This window comes from Phyllobates terribilis, unplaced genomic scaffold (assembly GCF_046119375.1).
Source record: "Phyllobates terribilis strain yellow unplaced genomic scaffold, ASM4611937v1 Scaffold_1__5_contigs__length_1240528914, whole genome shotgun sequence".
NCBI lineage: Eukaryota > Metazoa > Chordata > Amphibia > Anura > Dendrobatidae > Phyllobates > Phyllobates terribilis.
The window spans coordinates 854,873,366-854,885,469 of NW_027362761.1; the positions used below are offsets into that span (position 1 = coordinate 854,873,366).

The following is a 12,104-nucleotide window of genomic DNA, read 5'->3' on the forward strand; positions in this document are numbered from 1 at the left end:
GTCTTGTGCACATGCCCTCCTTATACAGTATACCTGCCGCTCACCAGTCCCTATGTGGCACGGGCTCCCCATGGTTTTGGCGTTCCCTGCCATTAAAACAAATGTTTTTCCATTAGAAGCACATTTTTTAGAAGTCGCCCTCCATGTACCGGAGTGGAGCACATGACAAGCTCTCAGCATCCTGCCTGGCATTTTCCTTACAAACCAAAGCATGAGGAGAGCCAACTGGGAGGCTGAGAATACCTGTGTACTGTAAAGCACGCTGCCCCATCACACCACACACGCACTGCCATGCTCTGCCCATGCCAATACCGATGGCAGCAGCTGCACAGCAGGGTGGGGCTGAAGCTGGGCACTGTACCTGTGTAGTGCGCAGGCGCGCTCATAACCCAGGCCCCGCCCCTCCTCCAGCACAGAACCTGAGCGCTCCATAGATCTCGCGGTGACTCGAGTATTAGCGCCGGGTGTCGCCAGGGTCCCCACAGATACCCCTCCATAGACCCGGGCACAAGCGGCGGCAGGCAGAGCCCACCTACCACCGGAGAACACAGGGACCGGGGGTGGCAGCAGCACAAGCATGGGTGAGTGCAGGAGGCATGCACTGGATGACAGGCAGTGTGTGTGCTGGATGGAGGACGGGATAGGCAGGCTGCTCGTGTATGTATGTGTGTGTGTCTATTAGCATGGCACCTCTGGGGAGGCATTGCTTGCTTACGTGCATGGCACCCATACAGATGGTACAAGAAATCAGCCCTGTGCCTACTGCCCCCTTCTTTCCTTCTAATTCCTCAGATTTTTCCGTCTGTCCAGATCTGATCACCCGTCTGTCTTACTGAATCTCCCATAAAGCATCCTAGCTCCGGTTCTCCCCCTATTAGTCGGAGCAGACAGCTTGACCCCACCGTACTGTCACTTTCAGTGATCATTGACTCCCACTTTCTTATCATACAAATTCAATACATAATATTGACAGGCTGCATAACACATCACAACCACTGGGTGGCACACGGATACATGTAAACCTCTCCTGGCAGAGTATCGCCAATAATGTGACTGCATGCTTGTCCTCTGTGCCCCCATTTATAACGACTAATACTATGGGGGTTCAGCAGTTGGACCCGTCATGCCCAGAAGCACCCTAGGGAAAGTGGCGCTGCTAGCAGCAGTTATAGTTGCTACATGTATTGATGAAGCACCGCTAGTACCTTTTATCTCTGATCCAACGCCTATGAACTATTATTTTCCTAAAATCTTAATATTCTGATTCGGTGCGTTCTTTTTTTACATTTGTCAATGGAGCGTGACTGCTGACGTCATGCTGATTGGCAGCCGGATCCCCGCAGTTAGGCAGCGGGGAGCTGGCTGTCAATCAGCATGATGTCAGCTTGCAGCATGTCTATTTCTCTTGCACTTTGTGCCGAAAATCTGCAGGTAAAAAACGCACATGTGTTTTTAGTGCTTTTCCTCTGCGCATGTCCACAGATGGTTGTAACATTAAAGTTTTGTCACAGCCAAATTCCAGAAAGTATCAAAAATAAAGCCGCTTTACTTAAGCCTTGACATACTAAAAAGAGAAAAAAGCTGCACCGATAAAAACACAAAAAACCCTCAATTTACATAATAGGTGTAAACATCCGATAAACGGCTGCAGCGGTTCCGGACCTTCGTAGTTTTCTGCCGCTGAGCGGCCCTGCATGTGTATGTAGCCTAAATGACAGGCGAAACCTCAAACATCTGACGCTAATCCAAAATCTGTTCTCTCTAGCTACAGTGTGCCAATCACTTTATTTTTTTTTAGGTATTTTTTTATGGCAGAGGACCAGGTACATATGTAGCACTTATATATCACATTCCAAATTATTATGAATCATTATCAAATACTATTTTTCTCTGATCTTCCTAAATGGTCAATACAAGTGAGTCAGTATAATGTTCAAATCATCAACCATCAGGCTATGTTCACACACGTTGTATTTTTCTGCTGCTAACTTTTATCTGGCAGGAAAACGGCTGCGTAAAAAAGCGTGCGTATTTGCTGCGCATTTTTGACCACCCATTATTACTTCCTATGGCTGAAAAAAACGCAGCAAATACACAGGTGTTTTCTGCTGCAGAAACGCTGAAAGAAGTGACATGCTCTATTTTCCAAATACGCAAGCAAGGCAGAAAATAGGCAGCAAACAAAAAGCAATGTGTGAACAGAGAATTCTGGTTTCTCATAGACTTTGCTGGTCCTGCAAAATGCAGCTGAAAATTTTCATAAAAATCTGCTGCAAAACACAACGTGTGTGAACATAGCCATAGTGTATAAATCACATTTTATTGGACAAACCTCCCAATGATAAAAGTATGTCTTTCAAAACTAAAACCTCAAACTGTTCCAATTTATTATGCAGAGTTTCTGCATAATTTGTAGAAGTTGCAGCATTAAGATGTCACATTTACTGAAATCAAAAGCATCTTAACAGGCCTAATTACATGCTAACATAGGACCCCTTATTTGATATCACCTTCACAATTCTTGTATCCATTGAACTTGTGAGTTTTTGGATAGTTTCTGCTTGAATTTCTTTGCAGGATGTCACAATAGCCTCCCAGAGCTGCTGTATTGATGTGCCTCCCACCCTCATAGATCTTTTGCTTGAGGATACTCCAAAGGTTCTCAATATGGTTGAGGACAGCGGAGGATGGTGGCCACCCATAGATTGCTCCCCTTTTATGCCCATAGCAGCCAATAACGCAGAGGTATTCTTTGCAGCATAAGATGATTTTGCTATGGATTGCACGATTCTTCTTTTAGTACCATGGAAGAAAGTGGTCAGTCAGTGGTCATTTCACACCTGCAGGGCCCCTAAAGGACCTACCAGTTCTCTTCCCAATATTTCATCCCAAATCATGACTCTGCCACCTCCTTGCCGACGTCACAGCCATGTTGGGACATTCTGGCTATCAATCAACCATCCACTACTCCATCCATCTGGATCATCCAGGGTTGCACGGCACTCATCAGTAAACAAGACTGTTTTAAATTTAGTCTTCATGTATGTCTGGGCCCACTGCAACCGATTTTGCTTGTGAGCACTGTTTGAGGTGTCCAAATAGTGATTTTTGGATCCTACACCTTGAGATTCGTAGGACTCCAGAGGCATCAGCAGTTCCAAATATCTGTTTGCTGCTTTGTAATGGTATTTTATCAGCTACTCTTAAGCCGCTGAATTTGTCTGGCAGAAACCTTCCTCATTATGCTTTTATCTGCAAAAACCCATCTGTGCTCTGTATCAGCCATAAATATCTTCATAGTACGATGATTATGCTTAAGTATTTGTGAAATATCTAATGTTTTCATACCTTGTCCAAGATATTGCACTATTTGCTGCGGTTTGTCAGCAGAGCAATCCCTTTTTCTTTCCCATGTTGCTTGAAACCTGTGGCCTGCTTAACAATATGTAACATTGTTCTTAAGTAGTTTTCCTTTAATTGGGCTCACCTGGGAAACTAATTATCACAGGTGTTTGAGATCGTTTTCGGTGATCCAAAGAGCCGTGAGACCCAACACCATCCATGAGTTTGTCAAAAAACAAAAAATGACATCTTTATGACACTTCAATCCAATTTGTATAATAATTTGGAACGTGGTGTAGAAGTCAGTAGACACACGTGGTATGTATACAGCACAGACAGCTCTAGTGGGCTCATACCGCCCTAAGCTCCAGGAATCTTAATGAAGGGTACATAACCCGAAACGTTGCTGTAATCACTACATAGTGGTCTGAAGCCTACTATGGGCTATGTGCACTACGGTGCCTATAGTGATGTTTATAGTTTGTGGAATTTTATAGTTTATACATTTATAAGACTACAAAATGTAGAAATGTATTAGATTTTAGGTGTTGGTGTCTGTATGATGAGCGGAATATTACTGTAAGCTTGCGAGCAGGGCCCTCTCTCCTCCTGGTATCTGTTGATTTATGTGATTGTTATTCTGTAATGTCTTTTATTGTCTGTACAAGTCACCTCTAAAGTGTAAAGTGCTGTGGTATATGTTGGCAGTATAGAAATAAATAAATTATAATTATTACTGTACATTCATTTAAATGAACATATTACAAGCAGTATCTATTTAGTGCCCAGGATTTAAGTGGTTTTTCCTTTTTTGTTTTTTTTCTGGGCTTTGGTAACTTCATTAGCGGTGGCAATGTGGAATTTTAGGAAATATTGTTTAACACCCAATATCTGTCCTGTATCTCAGGTTTCACAGCACTGTTCTCGATAATGGGAAAAGTGAATGAAAATTGCACTTCTTTGGAAGCGAACAATACGTCTTGTCATTGGTAGACCTCATCCTCTTTTTTTTTTTCTTTTTTTTTTTTTTAATGGTTGCTTCTTATTGTGTCCATGGGCCATAAGCTTATACTCTCTGCTGTGTTTAATGCATGTCTCACTTCTTCATAAATGTACAGTATGGCTACGCTGAAATATTGGCCGTTCCTAAGGCATGCAGGTGCAAAGGCTAATCAGGCGGAAGAACCCCTTCATGCAAGCATTGGTTCTTGACTAAACATGTCCGCTGATCAAAAATGATTGCATCTTTTCTGCTGATATCAAAATCCTTGTTAGTAGGCCGCATATGGCACAAGCACACTAGCGATAATTGGTTTCATATGGTGCTGAGGTTTGTCCCAGGTACCGTATTTTTCGGACTATAAGACGCACTGGACCATAAGACGCACCTAGGTTTTAGAGGAGGAAAATTAAAAAAATAAAAATTTAAGCAAAAAATGTGGTCATGATGCACTTTTAAGGGGGAGGGGGTCTTCTGCTGACACTGGTATAGGGGTAATGTCCCCCAATTCTGAAAATATCCCCCATCCTGGCATATATGCCGCCACCTTCCTTTTATACGTGGTCCTCATCCCTGTCCTGGTATGCATGGCACCCCTCATCCCCATCATGCTGCACATTAAAAAAAAAAATAAACACTCCTACTAACCTTTCTTCTCTCTCGTCCAGCTCTGCGTCTTGTCTACCTGCACTGATCTCTCCATGTGAGTCGCACATGACATCACTGCCATGCGCGGCTCACATGGAGAGATCAGCTGCCGGAAGTCACTGCTCCCCACGCCGGGACTGTGTGCGCGGGGAGCAGTGACTTCACTCTCCTTCATAGCCGGCAACAGCTGCTGCCGGCTATCTCCTGTGCCCGCTCATTAAAGGGCATGAATATTCACCCCCTCCCCACGCCCATGGGCGAGGAGAGAGGTTGAATATTCATGTCCTTTAACAGTGGGCACAGGAGATAGCCGGCAGCAGCCGCAGCGCGGCTACACTGTATACCGCTATTAAGGAGCATGAATATTCGGTGCTCCCCACGCCCCATGGGCGTGGGGAGCAGTGAATATTCATTTTCTTTAGCAGCGGGGACAGTGTAGGCTGCAGCGCTCGGCTGCTGCCTCCTGTGCCCCGCTCGTCCACCAATACCACTCCCCTCACACCCCACATAAATATACACCCCCCAACATTCGGACTATAAGATGCACCCCCCATTTTCCTCCAAAATTTTGGAGGAAAACAGTGCGTCTTATAGTCTGAAAAATACGGTAAATGACGCTAAAGGAGACAAAACCTCTGCCCATGGAAGAGGTGGCTTAAAGGCCAACATAAGAAAATCTAGTGGCAGATGTATATATTGAATCTTAAGTGTTTCTATTAAAGATGGCCATACATCTTAGTGGTCATCCCATCGCTTGTTCACCAGCAGCTATTCTGCCTTTTCTTTCTGTTACTCATGCATGCTTGGTACATCTCAGCCTGTTTGTGTTTACCATGATAAGAACGACCGCTCTGGGGGTCTTCATATCTCCCTTGAGAACAGAAGGATTCGGCATGTTGCAAGCCAATATGCCTAATCCTTTTTTCCCCTAAAAATCTGCCATGTTTATTCCCCCTACATACTCATTAGATGGTTGGTTGGCCAGTTTGTGTAATGTATATGGCCGCCCTAAAGGAGCTGTATTTGTGGCTGTTACTGCAGTGAAATCACCACGTTCTTATAGCTAGTGGATCTTAATGCAGATTTGGCCACCGGTTTTCTTTTGCATTATGATGAGAAGTAATATTTGTAAGGCATTGTTTGGTAACATGTGAATGGTTTCTGCAATATCTTCTTGTACTTTGATGCGTTTTGGATTTGTAAGCACACTTCTTCAATATCACATGCTGTGCCGCATGCCACAATGTCCTCTTTTCTTGGAAACTTAAAGCTATTGATCCATAATATTCGACAGCTATGTGCATAGAGTACATTCTGGTAAGAGAATATTTTCTAGCTTATGATAAAACAGATGGGAAAAGAGGATTCTAATGATCGATGATGGATTTCTCACAAGTCAATGGGAGTTCTTCCTTTTTTTTTTTTTTTTTTTTTTAAGCTTTTGAAATGGTTGTCTGATCCTAACATATTGGTGACCTCTCTGTAGAATCCGTGGAGCTCCGACATCGTATCACCAAATAGCTAATATCCGTTTTGGAAGGGTCCAATATAAGCAATGTACAGCTCCGTACATAGTTTACCAGCCACTGCCAAAACTGCAGTAACTTCCAATGTAGAGTACTGGATTTTGGGGTAAATATGGCAGAGTGCTGCAGTTTATTAACTTTTCAAGTCAAAGATAAATTTTAATACTCGGCAGCGGCCACTAAGCAATGTGTGAGGCTGCTGTATTCCGCTCCATACATTACTTACACATGACCGCTGATCATTGGTGGTGCCTGGTGTCAAATCCACCAATCTTATATGAATACCTATCCTACTGATAGGCCATCAATATGTTAATTCGAGACACCCTCTTTTAAAGGGAATCTGTCACCACTTTGGAGATATCCGACCTCTCCTATGGGCATACAGGGTATAGAAAAGTAATCTATTCATACCTGTATGGCCCATAGTAGAGGTCTGATATCTGCAAAGTGGTGACAGATTCCCTTTTAAGGGTAAGTTCACACAGAATGGATATACTTTGGATTTTTCTCTGCATGTTACAGTACCAATATTGTATGTGGATGAAATTTTGTTAAACTTATCTACAACAACAAAAATCCACAACGTAAATTGACCAATGAGAACCATAAAACTCATTCTCCAAAGTCCTAAAGGGCAGAATCTAGGCTCAGAATTTTGTTATTTCTCAATGTGTTGCTTGTCCATCTGTTTTGGGTGTTTTGAGAAAAGCTTCCTGTGCTGGTTTTGCTTTTTTCCTTCCAAAATATCTGTTAATTACAGTATGTAAGAGTAAAAGTAGCAATAAAAGGCATCTTAAAATCACCACTTAGATATGTAGGTTTTTTTGGACACAGAATTGCTGAATGCTGCAATGGTAAAGCTTCAAAAACTAAAAGTAGTAGTCGCAGGGCCACTTCTTGTTGCGTAGCTATAGAAAGCTGCGAGAAAAGTGTAAGGAGTTGTACAACCAGCTCTCCTGGCATCATTGATGGTGCCGGAATAAGTTCTGATGTCGGAAATATTGTTATTATAAGAGATGTCTGATAGAAAAGTCTCTCAATGTATCTAAGCAGTAACAATGTCTCATAATTTGTAAATATGGCAGAACACCAATTATATAGTGGAGCCACTCAAACATGTGCCAGACTGTCTTTTGCCAGCTGTTTCATATGGAAATATGCTTGTAAGGTTCTAGGCAGTCATCTTATTGGCTTTAGCAGGTCCAGTGGTCTTCCTAATTTACCTTCTACTAATAGTCTCAAAAGTAGGCTAAAATGGAGGTTTATCTTCAGCGATGATTTTGACTTTTGTCTTGGACGCACTAATAGTCTGGAGACGTGGGTAACACCATGAAGAGGCCTTCACGAGAGCACATCACACCAGTCCTAATCCCAGGATTATGGTGTGGGGTAGCCTAATGAATGGTTACTGGGTTTCTCTAGTCCAGGGGTCTCAAACTCAGCTGGGCATATGGGCCGTACATGGAAAAACATTTAATTTGGGGGGCCGCATTATTTGCATGACAAAGTGACATTTTTAGTAATACCATTTTATTTTCTATACACCTTTTGAACTGGTCCTCATCTTGCAGACATGGTCTCCCATCCAGGTCCCCCATAATTGCAGACATGGCCTCCCATCCAGGTCCCCCATAACTGCAGACATGGCCCCCCCAAATACTGTGCACAGGGTCCCCGTCCCCCCAAATACTGTGCACAGGGTCCCCGTCCCCCCAAATACTGCGCACAGGGTCCCCTGTGGTGTATTTCACATGACCGAGAAAAAAAAAAAGATTCTCACCTGTCCTCCGTTCCCTCGGCGTCCTTTCTTCACCTGTGGCCCGCAGGCACATAGACCCCGTAACGATCGCGTCTCTCTCCAGCAGCCGACGACATCAGCGCTATAGTGCAGTGCATTGCCTGATAGGCAGGCTGCTGGCACTGATATTGCTGTGCAGAGAGTCGGTCTCTGCGCTGCAATACACTGCATTACAGCGCTGATGTCGGCGGCTGCTGGAGAGGGCCACGATCGTTACGGGGTCTGTGTGCCCGCGGGCCGCGTGTTTGAGACCCCTGCTCTAGTCTATATTCCAGATACACTAACTGCTGAGATGTTTATTGATTTGGTGGTAGAATATAATATAATTTGAAACCAGAAGTTTACATACAGTATATTAGAAGACACACATGCATGTTTTTCTCAAAATCTGACATGAAATCAGAATAAATTTTTCCCGTTTTAGGTCAACTAGGATTACCATAATTTGTAATATTTGCCAAATGCCCAAATAATGAGAGATGAGAGTATTACTTGCTGCAAAGTCAACATTTTACATACATTTCATTAGTATTTGGTACCATTGCCCTTAAACTGAATAACTTGGGTCAAATGTTTCAGATATCCTTCCACAAGCTTCTCACAATAGTTGAAATTTGGGCCCATTCCTTCTGACAAAACTGGTGTAACTGATCCAGGTTTGTAGGTCGCCTTGCTCGCACCTGCCTTTCAGCTTTGCCCATAAATTTTCCATAGGATTGAGATCAGGGCTTTGTGATGGCCACTCCAAAACATTGACTTTGTTATCCTTAAGTCACTTTACCATTTTGGCAGAATGCTTTGGGTCATTGTCCATTTGGAAGACCCATTTCCACCCAAGTTTTAACTTCCTGGCTGATGTGGGGTTGCTTTGCTGCAAGACAACATTATGCTGCCAACCCTGTGTTTCACAGTTGGGATGGTGTTCTTAGGCTTCCAAGCTTCTCCCTCTTTCCTCCCTTTTTAGTTTCATCAGACCACAGGACATGTCTCCAAAAATTTAAGGTCTGTGTTCCTGTGTGCATTTGCAAACATTAATCTGTCTTTTTATGTTTCTTTTGGAGTAATGGCTTCTTCCTGGCAGAGTGGTCTTTCAGCCCATGTTGATAAAGTACTCGTTTCACACTGGATATTCACACAATCTTACCAGCTTCCGCCATCATCTTCTCAAGGTCTTTTGCTTTTGTCCTTGGGTTGATATGCACATGTCAGACGAAAGCACGTTCATCTCTGGGACATAGAATCCATCTCCTTCCTGAGCAGTATGATGGCTGGACATTCCCATCTTGTTTGTACTTGCGTATAATTGTTTGCACAGATGAACAGGGCACCTTTAGGCATCTTGAAATTGTACTCAAGGATGAGCCAGACTTGTGCCAGTCCACAATTCTCTTCCTGATATCTTGACTGATTTGTTTAGACTTTCCCATGATGCTACACAAAGAAGCAGTGTGTGTCAGGTGTGGATTAAAATACATTCACAGGTGTGTCTCTAATTAACTCAGATGTTGCCAAAAAAAGAAAAACCCTATCAGAAGCTTCCAAACACATGACATCATCATATGGGCAGTCCAGAATTGTTTAACCCCTTTAAAGCCCATGACGTACTAATACGCGTCAGTGCCCTGGGCTTTAAGAGCCTGACCCGTATTAGTACTTCATCGCGATCGCGTGCGCACACAGGCTGTGCGGGCGCGATCACCGCCGGGTGTCAGCTGATTGTCTGAGCTGACACCCGATACTATGTGCGGGGAGTGGTCCTGCACCGCTCCCAGCACATTAACCCCCGCAATGCTGCGACCGAAGTCGATTGCAGCATTGCGGTGGCAAGGGGAGGTGATCGGTATACTCGCCTCCTCTTCCGGCCTCCAGCGCTGTCTGCCGCGGCTTCCCGGGTGTTGCCATGACGACCCGATGTCGTCATGACAACATCCGGGTCACCAGACAGCAGGAAGATTGTTTGGACATGCGCAGTGCATCTCCAAACTATCTTCTCCCTGTCCAGCGCTGACTGCCTGCATAGCACAGGGATGGTGCTCCATCCCTATGCTGTGCAGGCGATCAGAATAAAAAAAGTGAAAGTCCCATAGTGGGACAAAGTATAAAAGTAAAAAAACTTCCAAAAAGTGAAAAAAAAAATAAAAATAAAAATTTTTTTTTAAATATTAAAAAAAAAAATAAAAAATAATCCACTAAAAATAAAAATATAATGTACCCATCAATAAATATTATTCTGAAAAAAAACCAAACAAACAATAAAAGTACACATATTTGGTATCGCCGCGTCCGTAATGACCTGGCCTATAAAACTGTTCCACTAGTTAACCCCTTCAGTGAACACGGTAAAAAAAAAAAAAAAAAAAAAAAACAAAGCAAAAAACAATGCTTTATCATCATACCGCCAAATAAAAAATGGAATAACACGTGATCAAAAAGACGAATATAAATAAAAATGGTACCGCTGAAAACGTCATCTCGTCCCGCAAAAAACAAGCCACCATACAGCTCCATCATCTGAAAAATCAAAAAGTTACAGCTCTGAGAATAAAGCGATGCAAAAGAATAATTTTTTCTATAAAATAGCTTTTACTGTGTAAAAGCGCCAAAACATAAAAAACGATCTAAATGTGGTACCGCTGTAAACGTACTGACCCGAAGAATAAAGCTACCTTATCAATTTTACCACACCCGGAGCAGAATAAAAAAAATGTAAAAAAACACAATTCCTGAATTGTTGGTTTTTGTTTATTCTGCCTCCCAAAAATAGGAATAGAAAGCGATCAAAAAATGTCACGTGCCTGAAAATGGCACCAATAAAAACGTCAACTCATCCCGCAAAAAACAAGCCGTCACATGACTGTCGGCCAAAATATGGCGATGCAAAAACTAGATTTTACAAAATGTGTCTTTTAGTGTGACAGCTGTCAATCATAAAAACCCGATATGATTCTGGTATCACTGTAATCGCACCGACCCGAAGAATAAAGTAATCTCATCACTTATACCGCACGAGGAACGGCGTAAAAAATAAACGCTAGGGCTGGGGTTGGGGTTGTGCTAATGTTAGGGTTGGGGTTGTTTTTTTTTTTTTTCAAAAGTAAAAAAAAAAAAAAAATGATATGGCGACTAGTGTTGAGCGCAAGTGCTCGCTACTTGGGTTTGCATCGGGTGCTCGGGTATGCACTGAGTATCGCGGGTGCTCGAGTCTCCGCCTCATATGCTTCGAGGCCAAAAAAACCTTGCGGGGATTGCCTGCCATGCACGAGCGATCCCCGCATGTTTTTTTGGGGTGTCTAATAACCGTGAAACATGCGGACGGGGACTCGAGCATTTCACTTGAGCACCCGTGATACATGGTGCATACCTGAGTACCCGATGCAAACTCAAGTAGCGAGCACTTGCGCTCGAGTAATGACAACTTATTCAATATGATGACCTAATGTTATCAAATTCTGTGTCGTACCTCTGGGTTCAAAACGTTCACTATACCCCTTAATACAATCCTTGAGGGGTATAGTTTCCAAAATGGGGTCACTTGTGGGGGAGCTCCACTGTTTAGGCACATCAGGGGCTCTCCAAACGCGACATGGTGTCCGTTAACAAATTGAATGGAAAATCGTCTCAAATTGTTAGTGGACACCATGTTGCGTTTGGAGAGCCCCTGTGTGCCTAAACATTGGAGCTCCCCCACAAGTGACCCCATTTTAGAAACTAGACCACCCAAGGCACCAATCTAGATGCATAGTGAGCACTTGGAACCCTCAGGTGCTTCACAAATTGATTTGTAAAA

General features: G+C 43.3%; 1 protein-coding gene across 2 annotated transcripts in view; it reads left to right on the plus strand.

Annotated features, from left to right (window-relative positions):
- Positions 1-358: 358 nt before the first annotated feature.
- Positions 359-12,104, plus strand: part of LOC141153611 (rap1 GTPase-GDP dissociation stimulator 1-A) — a 128,708-nt gene continuing 116,962 nt past the window's right edge. The window contains exon 1 of one of the 2 annotated variants that reach the window (XM_073638572.1): positions 359-581. In XM_073638572.1, the coding sequence (XP_073494673.1) occupies positions 578-581 (4 nt within the window). In that variant the 5' untranslated portion in view covers positions 359-577. The remainder of the gene's footprint in view (positions 582-12,104) is intronic. The other variant, XM_073638580.1, reaches the window with a different exon arrangement.